The sequence below is a fragment of the Manis pentadactyla genome, chromosome 7 (assembly GCF_030020395.1).
Source record: "Manis pentadactyla isolate mManPen7 chromosome 7, mManPen7.hap1, whole genome shotgun sequence".
Lineage (NCBI taxonomy): Eukaryota > Metazoa > Chordata > Mammalia > Pholidota > Manidae > Manis > Manis pentadactyla.
In genome coordinates this window covers 3905952-3930310 of record NC_080025.1, presented here as the reverse complement: position 1 = coordinate 3930310, position 24359 = coordinate 3905952, and the positions used below count along the sequence as shown (strand labels likewise).

Here is a 24359-nt window from a genome sequence, read left to right as displayed (position 1 = left end):
TGGGAGGCCCGGGCACTGGTTGATGTTCCTGTGCACTGTCCTGCATGTTGCCTTTTTGGGGTACTGTGGAGGCTTCTCTCTAAAGTGTGGATCCTGACCTCCTAGAATTCCAGGTCCATATTCCACTCCCAGTCAGCCCTGACTCGGCAAGGTGGGGGTTAAGAGTCTCTGAGCCTCGCCAGGAGGTGACAGCCTGGCGTGATTGGCTGGCATTATCGCCAAGACTCCCGGGGGAGGGCGGGCAGTGGCTCACTGGGGAGCAGGCCCACTGCAGGGCTTCATGGTGAACAAGGGCAGGGTGACCTTGGTGAGGCCACTCCTGTGGATGGGCAGCACTGGTGTAAGGGCTTCCTCATGCTCCCCACATTCCTCCTAACCAGGGAGGCCCCCTGCAGGGAGGCCTCAGGGCCCCAGGAGGCCCAGGCTGGGGTACCCTTTCTCCACCACACGGGTCGTGGGTATTCAATGCCAAAGTAAAAGGGGAAGGAGTTTTTCATCCCTTTCTCCCTAGACCTGAGGTTTCCCAGCTGAACAGATTCACCCCCCAGGATGACAGGCACCAAGGAGGTACCAGACCCAGCCCGACCCCTAGTGCCGAGCCCCTTGGGTGACAGCTCACTTTCCTGCTCTCTGCCGCGTTCCTAGAGGGCGGCCAGGGAGGGACGGGTGTCCTGCCGGGCTGGTCAGTGGTGGACAGCCCGGCCACCCTCTGCACACAGCCCTTGGCACCTTGTCTGCAAGTCCCCAGAAGCTGGTTTGTGCTTCTATGGATTGAAAGCCCTCGTGCCTGACACGGAGCCCAACTCGGGGTGAATCAGAACACATGTGCAAGAAGAGAGAGTTCCGTGTGGCTGGGGACTCGGAGAGTCACAGAGCTGGAGTGAACCGTCACAGCTCAGACCGGAAGAGGCCTCCGAGACCATCTGCGGTGGCGAACGCGAAGGAGATCCCACCTAAGGCCCTCTCCCACCACCCCCGGTGGTGCCCCCTTGCACAAGTTCCTTAAAACTCTCAGGCCTGTACTTTTCCTCCCCTAAATTCACAGTCAACATGGTCATTAAATGAGAATGGAAGAGAATTCAATCAGTAAACTGTTGCCACCCATTAGACTGAAACATCTCAACTCACTGGGTCCCAAACCAAAAGCTGCTAATGTTCTGAGTTCAAATACGAAACATTTTGGTAACTCTGAGCTGTCCAAGAATCTGGTTTTTAGGATGTGGGCTTGTCATTTCTAAACTTCAAGGTCTCCTCCTACTCGAGGCTCTCCTGCCCCCCACAGGCTAGGGCTGAGTGCGGATATGTGAGGGCTGGGAGGGAACGGGGGCCCACAGAGCCCCTTTCTTCCTCACACTGATGTGTTACCTGCTATCACCTGACGGAGAAAAGAAGCAGGAGCCAAACACACTGTGAGGAAAACATGGGTCTGGGCCCCCAGCTGCTCAGGAACAACCTTCAGTGGCTGTGCATCTTTAGTGTCTGTCCACCGCTCCGCACATCAGGACCTTTCCGCACGAGGACTGATAGTAAACCATCTCCCTTGGATATTTTTTTTTTGCATCACATTTTTAAAGGAGGAAGCCCTAGGCCTCAAATTCTGCCCCTTAACTCACTGCAGTTCTGAGCAAGCACCTGCATGTCACTAATCAACAACACTGAGACACTGCGCCCCGTGCTTTTACCAAAGGTCCAGAGTCGTTTCTGCCTGATCCCAGCAGGTAGTGGGATCAGAACAGCACCTTCTCTGGCGCCATCTAGTGGCAAACACAGGTGCCGTGGGTACCACGGGCTCCACCTGCCAACAGCATCTTCCTGGCTCGAGGATTTTCTCAATAGCTCACAGCCAAAGCTCTGAATCAACAATTTTCCATTATCTAATTTTCCAAAACCAGCTTGCTGAATACATTTTTCCTAATGATCTGTTCCTGTACAACCTTAAATTGTCTCAAACAATTCAACAAAGTCCTTTCGCCACCAGAGATGCAAAGGAGGACACAAGTAGGACCATGGGGACAGGGAGGCAGGTCAGACATAAGCACAGGAACACACGTGGGAACAAATGGGGAGTGGAGGCAGACACACCCCGCAAAAACAGAGGTCATGAATGTCACTTAAGGGCAGCCTCACATACTGACATGGAAAACTGGGCATTTGAGAACGCCTGAATGAGATACAAAACAGACATTGGAGGGAAATCATAGCAGCAAAACTAATATGGTGAAGACACGGTGCAAAAGAAAGTTTTGGAAACTCCTCTATGCAACAAGTTGGTAACTGGATGAATCCCTCTTTGTAGCAGATTCATGATTCACGGCTGCGGCCAACACCCTGGTTTTCAGTGTGCTGGCTGCTTACGCCATTCTGGCATCAAGACATCAGCAGGAGTCACACCAGCCAACCCAGTGAAATCCTTTTGTGGGATTTCTTAGCCTTAAAGCGCTGCCAGAGTGAATGCTGAAATCACATACCAGCATTTGGCTTCAGCGTGAACAGGTACTGGAATATAAACTGTCCACCACACAGTGCCAGGCATTCAGCAGCTCTTGATGACCACTTGTCAAATACACACATAAATGAGTAAGTCTGTGTGGGCTGAAATACGGTGATAGTGATGTATGGATGGTATCGAAATGAAAATATAAAATGCAGCTTTGTCTCGGAGGGTTTGGTCCCCCAGAGGGCGCCAGGCCAGGCATGGTGTTGTAACAGCCTGGCCGCCCTCCGGAGGGAGACGGGTAGTTTTCCCGTTTCTGTCTAAGGAGCTCGGTTTCTCACACACCGACTAAGTCTGTCTTTTCTCCACTGACACGTGGCGCCAGGACAGGTCATATATTAAGGCACATAATCCCAGGTCTGCCTCTGAGCACCCCATTCTGTTTCATATCTGTTGTGTACCCAAACCAGAACGTTTTATAAATATGACTTTTCCCTGGTGTGTCTTAATATTTGGAAGGGCAAAGATCCTTCTTTATCCACCTTTTTGATAAAAACTGGCTAATGTGTGGACCTTCCCTCTTCATGTAACATTTTGGAATGTATTTATTACATTTCATAAAAATCCGGTTGGAATGTTTTATGAGATTGCATTGAATGTATAGATTGATTTGAGCATTTAGCCATTTTATAACAACATTAAGCTATATAGAACTTCTTGCACAGTAGAGTCTTATTTCCTCACCTGGAGAAAACTTTTGTAGGAGGGATCAGGATGGATTTGGGGGTGAGATGCAGAGGAAGAGACCCGTCAAGAGGCCGGCAGGAGTCCTAAGGGACCAGTTAACGCCTGGAATCCAGCTCCTGCCCTGCCCTGGGCCTGGCCGCCTTTCGCGGCCGCAGAGGGGTGACCGGCCCGAGCACCTCCCGCCGACCCGCAGTCAGCGCCACCGGCCCAGCTCCTTTCCAGGGCGCGTTACAGGCTGGGGAACCCCAGGGACCCGCTTCCGCCCCCGTCCAGAGGCCGGCCCGATCCGCGCTTTCCCTCCGGAATCAGAAGACTCGGTCGGCCCTCCCTGGCACCCCGGGCACGCGGCCGGAAGCCTCCCCGACCCCGAGGGGCGCGCGGGGAGGGGCGCGCGTGGGTCCTGGGCCTCCGCCCGCCGCTGGCCGCCGACGCGCTCCGACACCCCTCCCTCCGATGCCCCCCGCAGACCCCGGGGCGCACGGTGCCCTCCCGGGGCCCGGCCCGCGTAAGCCGTCTCCCCGCCGGAGAGGCCCCGGGGCCCCGCAGTGCCGCGGGCGCGAGAAGGGCGCGCACTGCCCAGACCTGCTAGGGGTGCCCGGGCCTCCTCGGGCTTCAGAGGCGGGCCGGACGCGGCCTGCAGGGGGACCCCGCCGCGGAAGATGGCTGTGCTGTTGGGCGCCACTCGGATCTGAACTTGTAACCCTTTGGGTGCCGGAGGGGAGGCTCCGCCCACTCTGGTCCGCGGCAGAAGCCTGGTCCTCGGCGGGCCGGAGTGGGGGCCTGAACGAGGCCCCAGCTCTGTCCCCCAGGGCGCCGTGCCCTCCACGCCGCTCAGAGCTGTGCCCCTGGAGGCGCTGCTGCCCGGCTCAGAGGCGCACGGGGCTGACCCGGGCCCAGCGGCAGCTGGAGAGCTAAACGCCCCCAAAACTCGGTCCAGCGCCCTGGACCTGCTGAGCCAAGACCGGACGGGGGTCAGTACCCACCCTCGTGGTCCTGCAAACCTCGTCCGCTCCTTCCCTCCCCGCTGGAAATGGCCTGGGCCTCCACAGTCCTCTGCGTGGGCCGGAAAGTGCCTCGTGTGTGTGCTGGGGACACTGGTGTGCAGGTTATGGCTCGAAACCCAGCTGGTCAGAGCGTGGGACAGCGCCTGGGGGTCAAGGAATGGCTGCGCAAGCCCCAGCCCCTCTTCCCGACTCGCAGAGCGGTCACTGCACACCAGGGCAGTGCTGTTTCCACTACCACTCAGTTTTCTGTGCCCACAAATCCAGTGTAAACTTTAATACCAGAAAACCCAAGCACTAGTCATAAAAGCGATCACTGAATTCATGCACCTACCGGAGCCGGACAGATACAACCGCCACCCCCACTGTCACTGACTGGGGAGCGCAGATAAACCCCAACCTAGATGAGTCTCTTTCCACTATGCTACTCCACCTGCCACCCTCAAATAAATCCCCAGAGAGGAGGTTAGCGTTCTTGAGCACACACTAGAATCCAGGTATTTTTGTGCATACTGTCCCATGCGATTGCGTATCTGGTCTTTTGGGGACCCTGGAGAGCCCCAACACTTACTGCCCCTCTGCTCTGCCTGCTGGCTCTGTGGCTCCAGCTCAGGTTTGGGTCTGGCAGAGCCCTGCTGGTGGTAGGGCGGCTGTGCTGGCTGCTTCCCCACCCCCACCCCCCACTAACTCTCTGGTCTTTCCTCTTCGTCCCCCAGGCTCTGGCTCCATGGGGCACTACGTCACCACAGGGCAGCTCCTCTGAGGGTAGCTGGCCCTTTCTGGGCTGCTGCCTGGCTTCTGGTCCAAGGCCTGAGTTATGTGTGGTCCCGAGCAGATGGGCATCCAGGCCTTTGTTTGTGGGTCATGCTTCACCTCCTGCAGCTCGGCGTGTGGAGGCAGTAAGGGCAGGTGGCCTTTCACCTCCGAAGCTGCACTGATAATGCATGTGTGCGTTCCTCAGGGTCATAAAAGCTCAGGGTTGGGAGGGAGCTCAGAGGAGCTCCGAGGGGCTCCTTCCGGAAGCAGCAGTGACCCTTCAAAAGCTTTTACCTGTCTTCAGCCAAATCTTGTCTTCCACTCTTTCAATTATTTGGACGAGCTTTTAGAGCCATAGAAAGTGACTTGCTTACAACCGTAGTCAAAGAAGGTTGGTGTAGATTTAACTGCAGACTAGGCAGTGGACTGGGCCTATGACATTTGCATTAAAACTTTAATGCAGAGAAAAGCCATTTGGGAGCCAGGGCCAATTTTTTTTCCATAAAAAAACAAGCTGCCTGTCTGGGCCTCGAGCCTGCAGGCTTACCTGGGGTTCCCCCTGTGCAGGTCAGGCTCCATTCTCATTGGGTGTATGTGGATACCTGGAGGGTCAGGAGAGATGTGGCAGTGAGTTTAAATGAATGGCAAATGTCAGCACTTGAGCTGCCTCATAATCCCATACAATTTGCCAGGGATTAAAAAAAGGCGGAGAGTTTGGGGCATCCAATCCGTGAAGTCATGCAGCTGAAGCGTTAAGTCGCGAACGCTGAGGACTGGCAGGGTGTTGGAGGCATCCTTGCCAAGGTTCAGATCGCGGCTCTGCTGTGGCTTCTGCCCCCCCACCATTCCCGAGGCTTTCTCTGGAGGTGCGGAAGCAAGTTTTCTGGCTAAGGAGGGAATGAGTCCCTTCACACCCGGAGTGGAATCTCAAGGAGGAGGGAGAGGGTGCTTCTGACAGACATCAGGCAACTCCCTGAATCTCTCTGGGCCCGAGGAGCTGCGACCCTGTATCTCTAAAGGCACCAAAAGCATATTTGCCGCCACAGCAGTTTTGCCCAAAGCTGGGCCTTTGTGTTCAGGCAGTGCAGCTCCTCTGAGATGAGCAGACTCTTCCTGGAGGAAGGAGAGCACAGATGGTTTTCCAGCAGACTCACACAGACTGGAGCCTCTACTGGGCACCATACACAAGACTACATATTTTCACCTCTTCCCTCAGCCCAGCCTAGTAAGAAACCCACTAACATGCAAGTGTGTGGCCTCAAGGACAGATAACCTTTCAGCCGGGTCCTCCAGCAAACGTCTGAAGCTCCAAAGCAGAGTCAGGTCAATGCCAGTCACTTAAGAGAAGCTTCCTGAATAACTGCCAGATAAATCTTTCTTCCGGGGCTCTGTGGGGATCCTCAGGCCAGGCCGACCCAGGGCCTTCTTCGGAGATGGGGATGGTGCCAGGCCCGTGATGTGTCCACACTCATGCTGCTGGTGTCCAAGGGGCCGCTCCGCACTCTTGTCTTCCCCAAGCTCCCTCAAAAGTTTCTTAAATGATGCCATGATTTTCTGGTATTAAGTAAAAAACTAAAATGGGTAAGTGAGGAGAGACACAAAAATTAGAAACTAGGAGAAACAATTAGTCATCTCTCTCATTTCAAAAAAATAAGGTGACTTTAAAAATACATAAATTTAAAGGGACAAAACAGAAAGGAGAAAAGTCAGGAAAAGGGACAAAATGTTAAAAAACAAGATAAAGCAAAAAAATGTACAATTGTTCAAGGGGAGCCAGATATTTGGCTCTAAGTTTATAACAGCCAGTGCAAGCTTACATAGCTACGTGCTTTGTAGTGCTTCTGGGATAAAGAATAAGGCAAACAAATGGAAATCCACTGCCTTAGCAAAAAGCTTTGAAAGTTAAAATAGAAAGCAGCCTCTTCGTGAAACCAGCACGTTGGGGTCTCACAGAGAAAACGCCGGGTGACCTGGTATGTTGAAACCAAGGCTCACTGGATTTTGCAAGAGCTTCACCTCGGGGCCAGCAGAGAAGCCGCAGGCAAATTGCAGTTCAGAAAAAACACCTCTGGGAGGAGCCAAAACAATGTGTTTTGAAGAATACTGAATAGCATTTAAGAAATTTCTTTTAAGTGACCATACTATAATCCGGAAGGATCTACTAACAACCGAGTGACACACAAACCTGCTGAGGCAGCTTATGAAAAATGCAAGAATTCAAACATAGATGTCTTCTTTTTAATTCCAAATAATCCACACTAGATTAATGTTAAGTGTGACTCATTCAAGAGACCCTGATATTAGTGACCTCTTATTTAAACAAAGCCAGTTGCTTTTTCCTATTTAGTTACTCTATTTCCATTCTAGTGCTATATGTTACCAGCATCTTGTTAATTTTTGTAAGCCTGTAAAGCCATCTGCACTCAGTATGAGAAGCACATCTAACTCATCTCATCCTTATCACATGTCTTGTTTTAGAAATGTTTCTTTAGTAGAAGCGGAAAGTTCTTTAAAGGAAAGTTGAGGTGAACTTAAGGATAGGTAGGGCAAACTCGGCATAGATGGGTAGAAACATAATATTTAGAAGTATGCAAAATACAACCATACCAATAATATGACATGATTGTCGGAGAGTAATAATATTCAGTAACATGAAAGATGCTCAACGTCATGATTCACCCGGGAAGTGCAAATCAAAACCACAAGGTGGGATACCACCGCACACCATTAGGATAGCTGTCATCAAAAAAACAAACAAAACAGAAAACAAGCCTGGCATGTTGGAGGTGGAGACATTGGAATCCTTGTTCACTGTTGGTGGGGATGTAAATTGTTGCAGCCCCTGTGGAAGATGGTATGGACGTTCCTCAGACAATTAAACAGACTTGCCGTGTGACCCAGCATCCAAACCTGGGTAAATATCTAAAAGACTCACAAGCAGGAACATGAACAGATATCATACGCCGTGTTCCCAGCAGCATTATTCACAAGAGTCCAAAGGTGGAGGCAGTCCAAGAATCCACCCACGGACAAAAGATAAAATGTGGTACATGCACCCAGTGGAATATTATTTAGCCTTAAAACAGAAGGGGATTCTGCAATACACTATGACAGGGATGAATCTTGAGGACATACATTTTGCTAAGTAAAATAAGCCAGTCACAAAAAGACAAACACTTTCTGATTCCAATTACATTAGTAACCAAAACCAGAGACAGAAATCCAGGGATGTGTGCGGGGGGCTGTGGGGAGGGGAAACAGGAATCAGCATTTAATGGGCAGAGTTACAGCTCAGCAAAATGGCTGGAGTTCTTGAGATGGGTGGTGGTGATGGTCACGCAACTATGAATTATTACAAATTATTAATAATCTATTGTTAATATTAAATGTAGATTAATACCTCTGAATTGTAGACTTAAAATGGTTGAGTTGCGACATAAGTATTTTGCCACAATAAAAAAAAACTTTGAAAAAAAAACCCAAAACATACAGCCATAGCTGAAAACCTTGAGCTATTCACTATCTCAAGTTTTAACATGTCCAGAAAGCGCTGACGCATATGCCCCTCACTTGGACGCACCCTCCTTCCTACTTGAACTTCTCACATGCCCGTGGGCGCTTTCCTTCCCCAGCTCGCCAGGGGCTCTGGAGAACATCTTTAACTACATTTGCGTTTGTCTGCAGTGTCCAGTAGGTGGAAAAGCCCAGTGAAATTTCACATTGAAGGGATGACGGCCTCAGGGAGGTAGGATCAGAGGCCAGCGCAGAACAAGAACAAATAGTTTGAGGCTGAAAGGCAAGTGACAGGCTGCCCTTAGGGTTACACGTTTTGGCTTCATATTTTTCTCGACATTGTTTGTGCCAGAGATCGTGGCATCAAAGACTCCGTGAGAAACCAGCTCACTCCAGGACTCCAATTCATGAAAAAAGAAGATTGTTTTTCTTAAGCATCTTTTCTGGGCCTTCGGTACCATGAAGAAAGACATTTCAAAGAGGACCCCCTTCTGCTCCGGCCGTAGAAGTGTTGGCCAGACATCAGTGAAGCTTGTCTGCACAGCCCGAGTCCTCGGGTGGGCCCTCGCGGGGGGCTTTTCGGGGGACTTTAAAGGGGCATCCAACGCTGAGTCAGGAGTAGGTGCATTTAAATGACTTCCAGGTTTTATTAACTTGGACATGTGCACAATTCCAAATGGACTGGGTGGGCTCCGTGTGCTGCAAGCAGGCCTGGCAGTCATACTTGTTCCTGCTCACAAGTAACCAAGGGCATGTTGGTGGGCAAGGGAGAAATCTGCTGTGAAAACCCAAAGTCCACAGCCTGAGATCACCTGGCAAGTGGCTTTGTTTCATCCATGCTACACTGTCCCAGTGGTAAAGGATGATGACCCATGTCACCTTCCAGACAGCGCTTGGAAGATGGAGCATTGTACAGGTTTCCCGGAAATGGGATGAAACGAGATCGTTGCCTCATTTTTCTCTTGAGTTGATACGTTCCTGAAGGACCTTCAGAGCAAGCCCACTCAGCCCTGGGGGAAGACCACCCACTACATTCTGCAGAGGAAACATCTTCTGTGTGTGTTCATTTCTTCTGTGCAAAGCCTTTCTCCAGACCTCCCTCGTCTGCTGCTTGCCCACCGTCCCCAGTTCTCACTCGGCCCTGCATCAGCTACGGCTTGAAGTATTGCCTTAGCTTCCCTGCTGATTTTCCTCTCTCCAGTACGCCCACAGCACATGCACACACACACTCACACAGCACATACATGCACATGTAAACATACACACACACATGGTCCTGCTGGTTACATGGGCCAGACTGACTGCAAGCACCACAGACTGGGTGACTTAAACCACAGACGTTTATTTCCTCGCATTTCTGGGGACTGGAACTCCCAGATCAAGGAGCGGGCAGGGTTGGTTCTTGGCGACGGCCCACGTCCTAGCTTGCTGATGGCCCCCTGTTGCTGTGTGCCCACATGGCCTTTGCTCAGTCCATGCAAGCACTGCTCCTGTCTCTTCTTACAAGGATACAAACCCATCATGGGGCCCCACCCTCGTGACTTCATCTAAACCTACGCACCTCCTGATCCCACCACACAGGAATAGGGCTTCCACACGGGAATTGTGGATGGACACAGACATTCAGTCCTAACACATATGCACATGCACACTTATCCTGCACCCCAAAGGCAGCCCACCTGTGTCTGCAAGATTCGTTTTCCATAGCAAAATAAAAACCCCATAACCCGGAAGTTGGTGCCCTGATCTACCTCCTGGGCCGCATCAGCCCTACCTTCCCTTCTCCAGCCAGCCACCTGGTCTCCTGCCACACCTTCCCCATCCCCAGCCCACTCCCTCTGTGGCCTCATTCTGTTCTTTGCCCGACCCAGGTCCAGAGGCACAAAAAGTTCTCCATCCTGAGGACAAAGATGAGTTTCTCCTCTCCTCATGGGCTACATCAACGACAACGTGCGACACTGCAACGAGCTCATTCAGTCCATCCCAGAGGTTCTGGGTGCGGGTGTGTTCCGGGCTGGCTCCAAGTCTTGTGGGGCTCAGAGCACCCTGCAAACCGTCCTGGGCCAGGCTGTAGGCCCACCCCGAGACCCCCACACGTGGGCCCGCTGGGCAGGACTGCCTCATGCAGCATTTGGATTAGAGCTGACATCTTAGGTGTGCAGTTGGAGCTCAGGGACTAGTGTGTAGGTGTGGCAGGTTATTCTCTGGAATGCTGCGTGCCCCTGAATGATAAGCTAGGAAAGGGGGTCGCCCTGTTCAGGCTGCTGCGGGCTGGCTGGGCATCACACTGCCTTCTCTTCCTCAGGCACTGGGACACCACGCCAACTGTCCTGGCACAGGGCTGAGAGGCCCCCCCGCCGGGGCCGGCTGCTGCTGGAGGCTGACCGGTCAGCCTTCTGGCTCTTGGAAGCCCTGATCCAGACTGGGCCCCACCTGCTGCTTCAGATGTATGTGCTCCTCGCGTCAGACTGCACGGATATGGTGCCAGGTGAGAAGCTTCCACTGCCCAGCACAGACTGCCCGGCTTCTCCAGGCAGACAGAAACCCTCCCAGTCTAAGACCTCCCCAGCTTGGGAGAATTAGGGCAGCATAAGCTAACTACTGCAGGATGATGGTAAGTTGGCTTTTGTTTGGACTGGTAAGTTCAAGGGGGCTGAGGGGAGTGGCCTCCTTCACGGGGGTCGGTGCATAAGGCAGAAATTGTGGTAGTCAAATCACCTCAACAAAGCCTTGGGAAGGGACTGCATGCTGCCTCCTAGTAAGATCAGTGTGTGTGTTTCCCCTGTATCCTCAGTCACTAGACCGGCTCAGGGCCGCCAGAGGCACCCAAGAGCTGTGTGGACACAGAACGATCCAGGCCACACACGCGTGTCCAGCTGTCCAGGGCGTGGGCCCCTCTGTCTGTCTGTCCGTCTCTCTCCCGTTCTCGCTCGGTCACTCCCTGCTTCTCTCCCCTCCCCTCTCTTCTCCGTGTCCACATTTGTACACGCTTACATTAAATACCTGAAGTTCGTGTCTGCACTGGCCTCCCCTCCATCTTCATCAGAGGGCCTGGCACAGCCTGATGCTCTGGTTTTATTTCCTTGGCTAAAGTGCCTTTGTGTGGCTCCCCCGAAGTACGTCTGGGGTGGAACGGCACATCAGAGCCCTCACACCTGCTTCCTATGGGCCGAGCCCAGACCGGGGAGGAGCACGCACCGTGTCTCTTCTGCGTACCTTCCGTGTGCATAGCCGTGCGGGTTTGCCCCAGACTTGTTGGGCCGGGTGCCTGCTGAGGCAAGGCCCCCTCCAAGCCAGGCTGACAGAGAGGTTAGACGCGCCACAGACCCTGTCGTCTGCCTCCCTCCTGGTTGGTGCTGTCCTGGGCCCTGGTGTGCTGTGCCCGGCCCCCGGGCCCCTTGAAGCCCAGTCACCTCCGCACGCCGTGGGTTGCCCTCTTCTGCCAGCAGCCCTGGAGGATGGCTGTGTTGGGGGCTCGTGCCATCAGTCTGGGTCTGTTCCTCAGAGTGTACGGTGTCTGGGTTTTGTCGTTGGAGGTAAAGCTGAATTGCCACCCCAGAACTTAGTGCCTTAAAACCATTTATAACCATCAGCCCCAGTTCTGGGGGGCTGACTGGGCTCCTGTGGGTTCTTGGGGGGGGCCTCATGCACGTGCGGCTGGATAGCGGGGGTCTGCATTCACAAGGAGGCTCCCCGCCGTGGCCTCTCTCTGAGGAAGTAGCCCGGACTGAGTGCGTGGCAGCTGAGAAGCCAGGAGGAAGGGTGTGGGAGCTGCCAGCCTCTTAGAGCAGGCCCAGCGCTGGGTCAGAGAAGTTGCGGGCAGTCCAGGCCCGAGAGCAGGAGGCCTGATGCCAGCCCGTGAGCGTACAGGGAGGGCCGTGCCCGGTAGCTCTCCTTGGCGACGCGCTGTTGGCCTGGCCAGCTCCAGGCACGGCTTGGCGAGCTGTGCGGCTGCTCAGGAGACAGTCCTGCGTCGTGAGCTGAAATCCTTTCCGCAGAGCCAGGAGGGAGGCACAGGGTCCTGCCTCCCCTGACCCCGTACACGAACACACCACACCCACGACAGCGCTGCCCACAGTCTCTGAAGGCCCCCACTTCATTCCAATGCTGAATGTTGGCCGTGTTCTCTGTTTAAAACAGGACATCCCTGCTGAACCCACACTGGCCCTCTCCCCCTGCCTGGGCACACCTGGGCATGACCCATGACCACGGAGTCTGCCTGATGCCCTGGAGGAGGCCTGTGTCCCTGCCAAGCAGGGGGACCCTTCCGGGCATCCGGGAACACACTGCAGAACGCTGTGTTCTAAGATGATTTTTACTGTGATAACTTGTTGTCATAGAATCCTTACTGTTATTATTATTTCTCAATTTAAATATTGATAAATATTTAGATTGAGCCTGGAGCAACGACAAATACATTTATAGGTAGAAAGGAAACATTTTGAAAAAATATTGGACTTCTGAAAAGAGATACTAGCTTTTTTTACTTATTAAAAAAAAAGAAATCAGCTCAAACTCCAGTATGTTATTCCAACAGTGCAGGAATGAAAAGATGGCTCAGCTGCCTGCAACGCCTTTCTTTTGAATGTGAAGGTTCTCAGCTCTTAAACAGCGGCTGAAAATTAGCCGGTCTCAGTTTCATGACTGCCTCCTTAAACGCTTTCTGGAACTAAAGGGCATAAGTACTAATATTTGGGAAGTGTTGTGGAAGCTGGATATTTTTTCACCCCCAAATCAGATCGGCTCCCCTTTGTGGGGACCGAGTGAGACAGTGTGTGCCAAGGTAAAGCGCGTTGGTTTTCTGTGCCCTCGAGTCTCTCTGGATTTCGACCTTGCTTCTTGGATGCCAAGTCGGCAGCAGTCAGAGGGAGGGTTCAAGCCCTGGTTTCCATCCTGCCCCCCTGCCGCCGCCCTGTGTGGACCCTGACCTCCGCGGCCTGCCTCTCTCCAGGCGCCCACTGGCTGGTGACGACATTCTGGCTCAGGCACAGCAGAGTGACATCGTGGACAGCACCTGCCACTGGCGGCGGTTCGACCTGCTCGCGGGGGCCGTGTGCATCGTCTGCTGCCTCAGCTGCTGGGACAGCCCTTCCAGAAGCAGGATGGCCGCGTTCTACACGGCAAGTGGTGAGGACGGCTTCCGCTAACCCTAACTCTTACTGTCCGTACCGAGCGGATGTCGGGGTGGGTGTGTGGCTGTGGGCTGTTTGAGGTGCGGTACGGAGGACAGGCTGTGAGCTGCGGGTGTCGGGGTCACCCAGCAACAGCGTGCGGCAGAGATGCAGACAGTGTGGACAGAAGGAGCGGCGGGACCCAGGCAGCACTAGGCAAGTGTCGGTACGGAGGACAGGACAAAGGCCAAGCATTTGAGACAGACTTAAGAACTGGCCTCCACAGGACCAGACGACTGATGAGATGGGGTTGATGCAAGCAGCAGGGAGATGACAGCCCATGTTCTCCAGACCAGGCTGCTGGGCAATGCCATTCATGCTGAACTCTGCCTGCTGAACCTTTGAAACGCCACCGCCCAGAGCGCAGGGCACGGGGCGAGCAGCTCCTAATGATGTTTTAAAATCTCTCCTTGTTTGACTTTCCTGGAGTTAAAATGATGCCAATGAAAGACCATGGCAAAGCTTTCAAAGGCTTTTAGCATAACTGTACAAGGATTCCGTTTTTTAAGCTGTCTCATACAAAGTATTTAAAATATAACATCTTTGGAGTATGGACAGTTTGTTCAGTTATTTTAAAAATTTTATTTTTATATTTAAAAATTGGAAACCAAAGTGTATAAGCCACGAGCCTTCCGTGAGAGCGGCCACCGGTTTGCAGGATGGCATCGCGTTCCGCCAGCAAACACGCGTCCCGGTGATGTGACCTGGTGGCCACAGGCCAATTTTACCTTTAAAGGGGCAAATACGTGGGGGAAAATGTGAAGTTGTGACAGTTTGTGACCCTTGCTCACTGGAACTTGGTGGCACTGTGAGCTATGCAGATACCGTACTGTGTCGTAAGACTAAGACGTGCACGCAGGCACACAAGACCGAAATGCATCAAGCAGGAAACGAAAGCTCCTCTCAGCCCGCCTCGCCGAAGGGAGGCACGCACGCTGTGCCCTCACCCCTGGGTACTCAGGATGGCGCAGACGCTCAGTGAGCTGCAGGGAGAACAGGGACGCTCCCCCTCTGACAGAGCAGCCCCCCTGGCCCCCGAGCCCGCCTCTGGGAGGGCCACCAGCCAGGACAGAGCCTCCAGCACCCGAGGCGGCTGCTGCAGATCCCAGGCAGGGGCGTCCCCGGGGCCGGGGGCCTGACCCGGGTGCTCACTCCCCTTTCACCCTCATAGATCGTGCGGCTGGAGGACCCCATCCTTCCGCCGAGGGCCACTGACTTTCTGCAGGGGTCATCGTGGACCAGCGGGCGGGGTGGATTTCTGATCGCAAGACCCAGTGGGGCCTCCGGAGTTGCTCCCTCCTGCAACTTGCTTCTTTGCCATGAACTAACTCCAAAGGCAGGAAGCCGCCCAGGCTGAGCCCAAGGAGTGGGGCTTCCCGCGCGGTGGGTGGCGAAGCCGTCCCCACGTGGCGGTGAGGAACTGAACGGAGCTCGGGGGGCAGGCGGGGCAGGGCTGCCCTCGCTTGTGGGCAGGGCCCTTCCGGACCCCACGCCCCGCGCTGTAAGCAGCCGGAATGTCTGCGTCAGGCACAGCACACCGGCCCTGCTCCCCTCCTCCTGGAGCAGCCTGGACCCCTGCCCCCAAGCGGCCCCGGGGGGCCACCTCGGCGGGAGATGACGCAGGGACTGGAGGCAGTCCACAGGCCCTCAAGGCGCAGCTCGGGCTCATGACTCAGTCTCCCTGACCGGCACTCCCGGGTACCTACTGCACCCGCCTGGGGCTGCAGCGGAGGACCCTGCCGTGCCAACACCATGGCCCTGCACGCGTACTCAGGACTTGCCTGATGGGGGCCTAGTTCCCCTTTGTGGCCTTGGGTGGCTCCCTGTAAAGGGTGCCCGTATCCCGACACCTTGCCCGCACTGGTGAGAATACAGAACAGCGTAGGCATGTCCACGTGCTGAGGAGCCGACTCTCATCAGTGGGAATCCTGTTTCCATCCCTCGACTGAGGCCGTCTTTGTCACCCACCCCTTGTCATCCCCCAAAGACACACAGGGGGTGGGGGTCATGTGTGAGGGTCCCGCCAGCCCCTTCAGGCTGCAACTTCCTGACCCTCCTATTTTTCCCCTGCGCCTGTTTGGGTTTCGTGCTGTTTATAGCAAACGTCTGAAACCAGGCACTCGGTCCAGTACAACAGGAAGCTGGATATAATGTGGGAGGTCCCTGGAGCCCTCTGTTAAAGACATTATTGCCGTAGTCAACACTTCGGATCAAAATAAATTAAACTGACAACAATGTCCTTAAGATGTTTGTGCACAAAGGAAGCGGTGCCGCTGCCCGTGGAAATCCCTTCGTGTGCGGTGTTGGTGGGTAAGCCTGACCCCCGCTGCAGTCCTGCTTTCGAGACGATTCCTCCCCTCCCCCTCCCCTAGCTTTGGAACCCATCAACCTGTGTGTGGATGGTTGAATTCTGCGTGTCTGACCCAGTTATTTGCAAGTAAAATTAACATTTGTACCAGACATCTCCCACATGCATGTGCGCGCGTGCACACACACACACACACACACACACACACACACACAGCCAGAGCGCTCATTTGGAGCCACCCTCAAGGAAGAAATCATAGAATCAGTAGGATTTAAACTTTTGTTTTTAAGGTTAGAAACATTTGCAGCTTGTGGAAGATGGAGCCCACTTAAACTCCCCCAAATAGCCAGTTCCGATGTTTTAACGGGATCCTTGTCTCGGACCCCAAATTACGTTACTCTACTCGGAACTCCAGAACCTGGGATTCTGCAAACCATGGAGAATGCAGGTTCTCAAAGAACATGACCTTGGGCTCTTTATTCTCTCCTTTTTCAGGCAGTGTCTCCCTGGTGATTTAGTGCAGCCTGATACATCCTAAACCCACAGACATCTGGCAGGGCTTCTGAAGGCCGTCCTGTGGCCCTGGCCAGCATGACAAGGCCAAGGGAGAGTCCTCTCCCGGGGCCACGGCTGCAGCTGAGGAGGTGTCGGGGGGCCCAAGCGTGTGCTCAGAGGAAGGTTATGAGCTAACAAGTCTGGGGAAGCCCCCTAGCCTGCAATGGGGCCCCCTAGAGGCTGGGCTGGAAAGCCAGATTGCTGGCGAGGACTCTTTCTTTCATCAGCACCACTGGTTGTTGGTGAAACTTGCCCTAAAAACAGGAAATGTGTCTAAGATCAATGCAGCCTTTGCAGAAGACAAGCCTGGCTGCTTTTGTGCCCCTGCGAGGGGGTTGAGCCAGCACTGCAACCAGCAGAGCACGCCCCTGCCTTCCCAGCGAGGTGCCCCACGGGCACCCCGTGAGCCCTGACTTCAGAGAAAAGCTCTGAGTTTCAAGATGTCTCCAACACAGAGGCTGACCTACAGGAAACCTCATGTTATGTGTCTTTTGCCAGCAACCATCCCGACAAAGCCCCTGCCCAGAAGCTGGCAGCTACACGGGAGGGCGGCCTGAAGGGGGGAGCCGGGGCTGCTGCTGGGGTACAGGGCCGGGCAGCGGGTGGGCGGCCAATGGCGGGGGAAGGACAGAGCCCCACACCAGGCTTCAGTGCCACTGCTGATGATGCCTCGTCCTCACAGCGAGAAGGTGGGCCAGTGACTCCACACATGGGCCACTCTGGGAGGAGCCTGAGCCCGCCGCAGCTCCCCTGGCCAACATTAGCCCCATCCCAGGCCACGGCCCCAGGGGCAGCTTCCCTGGCAGAGCCCAGGGGGACTCGGAGTGGGAGCAGCAGTGGGCACCCCGCAGGGCCCTAAATCTTCCTGCCCCTGTGGGCACGCAGGCGACGTTGCCGGCAGTTAGCCGGAGGCCCACAGAGCAGCGTTGCCTCACATCCACCCCCAGGTGTGAGTCCCCCACAGGGGCTGTGGCTACAGGGGAGGCCGAAGGCCAAGGTGAGCTCTTTCCTCTGACCCCAGCCAGGGGGCTAAGACCCCAGGCCAGCAAGACAGGAGGGTCACTGGGGGTAGGAGAGTCCCCTCCCCAACACGCCCAGCGGGAGCACCCTGCTCAGTACCTCTCCACGCAGCCGAAAAGCGAGGTGCCAGATCAGATCACTTCTATGATCCCCTGCGGACACCACAAACCCCACGTATGCACAGAAGGCTCCCTAACAGCACTCAGGGAGAAAAGGTGTCCAGTCAAAATCACAAACTATATGATCCTGTTTTATTTTTCTTGCTGTGGCTTCTAGGAAACTCAAAGGTAAAACCCAGGATTCTGTTTCATTCAGGGTTCTCGTTACACTTAGCTTCTCCCAAAACTCAGTGGTTACTGATCTTTTTAAACTATTCTAGCTGCATTATTTTAGAAAATAATGGTCAGGTATTGCGGGCCCTTTGTGGAAGCAGGTGAGAAATGGATGCTTATAATCCTCAACGTACCTGCAAATGCCAACGTCACTATGAGGTTATCTCTTTGGCAGGAAAGTGGCATATTTCTTTCCACACGCCGTCCATCCTCTTTCCTGCAGGCTGGGCAGCCAGCGGGGCTGTGTCAGGACCCTGATGTCCACCGCTGACCGCACATGCCCACGGTGCAGGGACCCAACTGAGAGAGAGTCAGTTACAATATGATTAGGTGGTGTTCCTTCTTTAAAAGCAGGTGTATTTGTCAGCTTTGAATGCAGAGAAAAGCATAACAACCTCATGGGCATAAACGGCCAGCATTTATTTTTCCACTGATGGGTCTGTGGGTCACCTAAGGGGCTCTTCCTCCAGCCTCAGGTCAAGGTTACATCCCGGGGTGGAGGGGCGGTGCGCACACCGGCCAGAAATTCCCAGAGGAGCAGGCGGAAATGCGGCCATCAGCCACTCTTGCCCACTTTCTGTGGCCTCAACAGGGCGTGTGGCCACGCCTGCCTTCCGTGGGCCAGGGTGGAACAAAGGTCTACCACAGCAGGGTGACGGCCTCGCTTTCCTCGCGTCCTATTCCTCCGTCTCATGACCCTGGACTTCGTGGCTGTAGGATTCACAGCAGCAGAAAGTTCAAGCATCTACTATAAGCTCTGAGTTCAGAAATCCCTAAATCGGTTCTGTCCATATCCTAAAGCCTCGGCGTTTGTAACTCCAGAGATAAGTTTAGGATTCATGTCCTGGTGTATCTGTTTGTATAAGTTTAAAAAAGAGGTTTGATATCCATTTCCCCTCAACACCCTACACAGAGGTCAGGTGGCTCCCCTTGACCTGTGGCTCCGGCCCCTTCGCCAGCCGTTCTGCCTTCCGCCGCTATATTCCTTCCTTCCTTTTGCCCCCAGTGACTTTCAGAGTACTTGGCAAAGGCAGCCAGGGTGACCTTCAAGACAGTCAGAAAACAGGGCCCCTTGAAGCACAGTGTGGGGCCCAAGTGGGGAACCCTGGCCCCCAAAAACAGCCTCCAATTCTTTCCCTTCTGCATCCTTTTCCTCCACAGAGCAGTGACAGGCGTGCAGGGAAGGTGACTTAGCAGCAGCCTCCCAGGAGGGCCTCAGAGCCATGGGACGCCTCGTTCTGCTCAGACCAGGGACTAGGTTGGCCTGTGACATTGTTTGGGGAGCAGTGGTTGGCTTGGCTTTTCATACTGTATTCCAGGCATGAGGTTTCTACATTCCTTTAAGCTGCTTCCTGATTCAGTTCGCAAGATAAATGCTGACTGCACTTGGGTTTTTTAAGCATCAAGAAAGGATTTTTACTTTAAACCTCAGTCTGGTGGCAGTCTTTAAAATAAGTGGTTAGTTTTATGTCCTCCCAAATTTTATCTAATTTCCCATCTAGTTAGGATGACCAGCTGTCGTGGTTTCCCCGGGGCTGGGGGCTGGGGCACAGAGGGATTCTTAGGATGGAAGGTTTGAGGGCTAAAAGCAGATAGCCCCAGGTCAGCTGAGACAGCTGGTCACCCTAACACCTGTTGACTGGACTGGCCTTTTCTACTTGCCTGTATCCGCTGAGTCGGAGGGGAGAGAAAACACTCCCTGGTTAAAAGTCTGGGAGACAATACAAGCTTCCTGGAATATGCTCCTCTACCTCCAAACCCTTATCCCCCATCCTCATCAATTTGATTAATGCTCCCCTTGCTAATCGTGACTACAAAAGTCAGTCTAATCACTAACTTCAAGCTCTACCAATGCCAGGAGAGAGCCTACTCTAAAGTCAAAGCTATAATCCAGATTTTGAGTTAACATCTCTCAGAGAGGAAATCTCCCATGGAAAAATACCATGGAAAAATCCATGACTTTGACCGCACAGATACATTCATTATGGCAAGACTATAATTACAACATTGCCCGTCAGGGTTTCCATTATAAATGGGGCCTAAATCTTGGTGGAACACAATTATTTCCAGCTGGAGTAAACCATGGACAGGTTTTCAGCCCAGTGGCTTTTTCTCTGATTTGTTTACAAATTATCAAGCTGGGGGTCAGGGGATGGAAAGAGGAAGGGCGGGGGGATGAGGTTTGGAACTGAATAGACAATATGGATTTTTGTTCTTAGCATGTCCTTTAACTGAATCTAAGAGAACACAAACCAACGAACCACGGTCAATTAAGGATGTCACTCAGACCCAAAAATCGTGGATTTAAAGGCAGCACTTTGTCTTTAATTCACTTTAAAAGATAGAGCACCCGATAGAAGAGAGATTTGCTTTTTTTTTCCCCCTTATACCCAAAGTTTGGTTAACCACAGAAGAAATAAGCTTTGGGCATCCTGTGCCTTTGAGGGAAGGAGCGTGATGGGGAGATAAGAGGGCTCTGTCCTGGCTTTTTTTCTGGTTAACTCTGCCAATCACTTCATCTTTCTGGGCCTCACGGTCCTCTTGTCTAAATCTGGATGCTATTAGCTGGCCTGGCTGGGTTGCAGAAATTCTCACGCATGCCCACCAAGGCCATGATCATGAACTCTCTCACTCAGGTGGCAGGACCCTTGTGCTTGTTCTGCCCCACACCTCAGGCTGATGCCCCAGCTGCCCTCTAGAGAGGGTCTGGTCTGAGAGTCACCCTGTGCGGTCAGAGGCACCCTATTTTGTGAGCTCCTACACCCTAAAGCAAATGCACAATGGATCCTGATGGGTGCTTAAGCTTGCCTTTACTGAAATGTTTTACAGCAATTGCCCCAAAGCCATAAAGTTGTCTGGGGGATATCCTGCCATGGTCTTGTGACCTTCTATGGCATGAGAGGCAAAACCTCATCTGTGAGGAAAGGGGCAGCGGGGACAGAGACCCCTCTCGGGCCTTGTGGGCTCATGGGGTGGAAAAATGGCCCTTCTGAGTGACCAACAGAAATAGGAATTCTGAAAGCATTGGGTGCCCCCGCCTTCTCTCTAGCACTTCCAGGAACAGTAAAGGGAAAAGGCCAGATTCTAGCTGTTGGTCATGTGTGTGTTTACTTGCAAAGTGGGTGACAAAAAGAAAGCTCTACATTCATACCCAGACCCCACTTCCCACTCTCAAATGTTTCAAGAATTTGGAGGTCAGGATATTTTTTTCCCAGCAGCCTGGAAGCAATGTGACTAATCTGAGTAATGGAGTGAGGTGGACCCGGGTCCCAGTTGAATTTTGTAAGGTCGTAAAAACTTTCAGGATTTTGAGATTTATCTTCAATAACTGTCGGAGGAAACTTAATCTGGCTTCGTTTTGGCTTGGATTTGAAATAAGCGGCCCGTTGCCTTCTCTCAGCTAATTCATGATGCTCTTCAAACGTAACTCCAAGATGCAAAGGAAACGATGCACGGGGAGCCGCGCGGCACTGACGCGGAAATGCAGGCGCTGCGCTCCACCTGGTGACGGGCCCTCAAGACATGCTGTGCGCGCTGCTCTGGACAGGCGTCTGCTGCTCAGGTTTTACTTGAAAAGCTACGCTCCTGCAAGCACGTATCCCCGGCGGGATAGAAGCACCGCCATCCCCGGGGGCTGGCCGCCCGCTGTTCCCCTGGTCCCCGCACGCAGGGCCGCGTGGGCTCAGCAGGGGACGCTGCTGCCCCTCCCGGCCTGGCCACGGCCCGGCCCGCAGCCCTGGCCTCCTGCTGATGCTCCAGCTCTTACCTGGTTCGGTGTAAACGTGCTTGGCTTCACTTAAATCCGTTCTTTCAGTCATACACACAAACGCCCCGTGTGGGCCGTAGCACGCGCTCAGGACCATACCGCGAGGGCAAAACCTGCATTTTCCCAGCAAGGTCAAGACCTGCCCTTGTTCAAGTCCTGTGCTTCCGGGTTTATTGGGAGGATCACGTGTTCAATGCCGCTGTCTGCTTCCCATTAAAGGAGCACAACAGCCTGTGCCCTTCGGGGTCAGCATTCAGGAAATATCGAGCAAACAGCTTATTCACGAAGCTCAGGTGCCCATTCATGGGACCCTGCATTCTATGCATTTTCTGTTACAGGACCAAAGGGAATGATTTTTGTTAGGGAGACCTACGGATCAGGCTCCTGGTACATTGCCATTTTTAAAAAGTCATTTTCTGTGTCTCTGCAGGGACAGTGAATTCCAGAATGTGCCACCAGTTCTCTGGCATCTCCAGCTCTCATGTTCAGCCTACATTCCATGAATCTAGAAAATGCTTTTCATTTCTGCGAGGTGAAAATAATGGTCTTCTCAGGCAATGGAATATTATTAACCAGCACTAAAAAGAAATGAGCTGTCAGGCCATGAAGGACGCGGGGGAACCTTAAATGCACATCACTGATGACAGCAGCCAGTGTGAAGAGGCCACACACTGTGTGACGCCAGCTCTATGACATCCTGGAAAAGGCCCAACTACGGGGACAGTAAGTCAGGAGTTGGCAGGGGCCCAGGGGGGCCCAGAGGGTTTCGGGGCAGTGAGCCTGCTCTGTGTGACACTGATGGGGGACACACGTCATCACACATCTGTCTGAACCCCTAGGATGTGCACTGCCAGACTGATGCTGACGTAGGCGGTGGGCTCTGGGTATTAACAGTGTTCATTGACTGTCACAAGTATACCCTCTGGTGGGGATGTGGATAATGGGGAAGCTGTGTATGTGCAGAAGTCAAAGGTTATATGTGAAATCCCTCAACCATCCCCTCAATTTTGCTGTGAATCTAAAACTGCTCTTCAAAAAAAGCCTATTTTTTAAAACATTTCTTCATTAAGCTCTCTTCTCAGCCATGGACCAAAACCTCTTCTTACCTGTCAAAATATTTAGTCAAGCACCTGCATTCCCCAGGCCCTGGAGACCCAGTGTTGGAAACATGGGGGCCCAGCTCTTGAGGACTAGCGTCAGGGGCAGCAAGTCAGACAGGAGCCCTTCTCTGCAGGCTTCAGGTGGGCCTATCTGTGAAGCCATTGCAGGTGCTTTGCATATGTTAGACTGAACCGGTGGCTTCGTTTGAAGAGCACAGATTAAGAACAATGTCAGTGAACATTATTTTTCCCAGTGGTAGGCATAGGGGAGGTGAGTAAGCCATGATCTCATGTTCCTGGCTACATGCAAAGGCATGTTTGAAACCCCTCAACACTGGCAGCAGTCTTGGGCAGCCCCGCACTCTCCACAAGGACGTGCCTCAGCGTGGGCCAGGATGACACCACACCTCCTTCTGCGTCTGGCAGGTGTGTTCAGACTTTCCTAAGGCAAATGTAAAACTCCTACGGTCTGTTTGGGCCAAAGGTGAATACCTCACATAGAACTTTCTTTAGGGAGAAAAAGGGTTACAGTTTTTTTTCTGGTTCAGAGAGTCCCTGACGTGCTTTTCCTTGTTTTTCTTTGTACTTGGGGATGGCAGAAAGGATGCATGGCCTCCCCATAATCTCGGGGCGCTATCCAGTGGACCATGATATATTTACTGAGAAATTTTTAATAAATAAACCACAGCCGTGAACCCATGTGCCCTTATAAACCATCCAGTTCTCATGGGGAGAGTTCAGGAGTTTTTATGGAGCAATACTATGTTCTCATGAGAATTTTATTAGAAATCAGAGACTTGAAATGCATCAAGCCGGAAATTTATGAGGTTACATGGGAACCATCCTGTCATTCTGTCATTCTGGGTTAATTTACTTCCTCAGATTATGTTGATTTGCTCTGTAAATTTCAGTCATGAGCACTATTTTAAATTTCTCAGCAAAATCCGGGCTAGCTAATTGATTTCTTGAACTTTTCAGTTTCTGTTTTTATCCTTAAATTAAGATAGGTTATTATTGATCATCCATGTAAAAAATGTCCTCAAATTGATTGGGACTTCATATTACTAGTCAGAAATGTGTCTGAGAAGATTTATTTCCAAATGCCAAGGAATAAACCGAGCTTAGTGGAAAACATTTTTATAACCACATGTAGTTCTTTACACCCCTAACTTTTCCACTTAACAGTTTCTTCAAATAACCTTTCTAAATTGTGTTTTGCAAAGTACCCAGTTAAAATTCCACTCACCCCCCCAAAAAAAAGGAAAGAAAATAAAATTGTTTACCATCATGTAACCCAACTTGGAAAACAGCCCGAACCCAGAATAGATGTTTGGGCCTGTGAAGTGGAGAGGAAGTGCTGTAAACAAGGTTTTCGCCTGGGCCTGGTCCAGTGCCTCATTAACTGTCTGTTAACGGTGTGAGGGAAGAGGCCAGGCCAGCACTGGCCTTGGCTGAAGTCGAGAAAGCGAGTGAGTGACACAGGAACTAGTCTCCTAGTAACCAGCTGACCCCTTTGCCTGCTGCACTGGAGCTTGACTCCTGGGCGAGGCCCCCAAATGAGGCACTTTCTCTGAATCGCTAAATTTAATTCTTAAGTTGTAAGTGTGGTTTTCCAGCCACATACTTGTGTTGGGGGTTGGGGTGTATGAAGCTGCC

At 52.7% G+C, this 24359-nt stretch overlaps 2 protein-coding genes across 6 annotated transcripts in view; one reads left to right on the top strand and one right to left on the bottom strand.

Moving 5' to 3' along the window:
• The window catches only part of LOC118918920 (uncharacterized), a 127621-nt gene extending 123193 nt beyond the window's left edge, over positions 1-4428 (bottom strand). For both annotated transcript variants that reach the window (XM_057505053.1, XM_057505054.1), the window contains exon 1: positions 3764-4428. The gene's annotated coding sequence lies outside the window, so the exon portion shown is untranslated. The remainder of the gene's footprint in view (positions 1-3763) is intronic.
• On the top strand, positions 2137-23815 carry XKR5 (XK related 5). 4 transcript variants are annotated; one of them, XM_057505060.1, is made up of 4 exons: positions 2137-2577; positions 10757-10939; positions 13403-13578; positions 22034-23815. In XM_057505060.1, the coding sequence occupies exons 1-4, from the start codon at positions 2574-2576 to the stop codon at positions 22040-22042; spliced, it is 372 nt and encodes a 123-aa protein (XP_057361043.1). In that variant the 5' UTR covers positions 2137-2573; the 3' UTR covers positions 22043-23815. The 4 variants fall into 4 exon arrangements, 2 of the variants coding, with proteins under 2 accessions (XP_057361043.1, XP_057361042.1); XM_057505059.1 differs by lacking the exon at positions 2137-2577 and adding an exon at positions 10334-10453; XR_008998653.1 differs by lacking the exon at positions 13403-13578 and having other exon boundaries at positions 2137-2493.
• Positions 23816-24359: the final 544 nt, after the last annotated feature.

Excerpts from the sequence above, each read along its gene's own strand:
- XKR5 (XM_057505059.1), top strand. The coding sequence starts at position 10,381 with ATGGGCTACATCAACGACAACGTGCGACACTGCAACGAGCTCATTCAG. Across the intron at positions 10,454-10,756 it reads CCCAGAGGTTCTGGGTGCGG|GCACTGGGACACCACGCCAA; the intron begins GTGTGTTCCGGG and ends TCTCTTCCTCAG. Across the intron at positions 10,940-13,402 it reads CTGCACGGATATGGTGCCAG|GCGCCCACTGGCTGGTGACG; the intron begins GTGAGAAGCTTC and ends GCCTCTCTCCAG.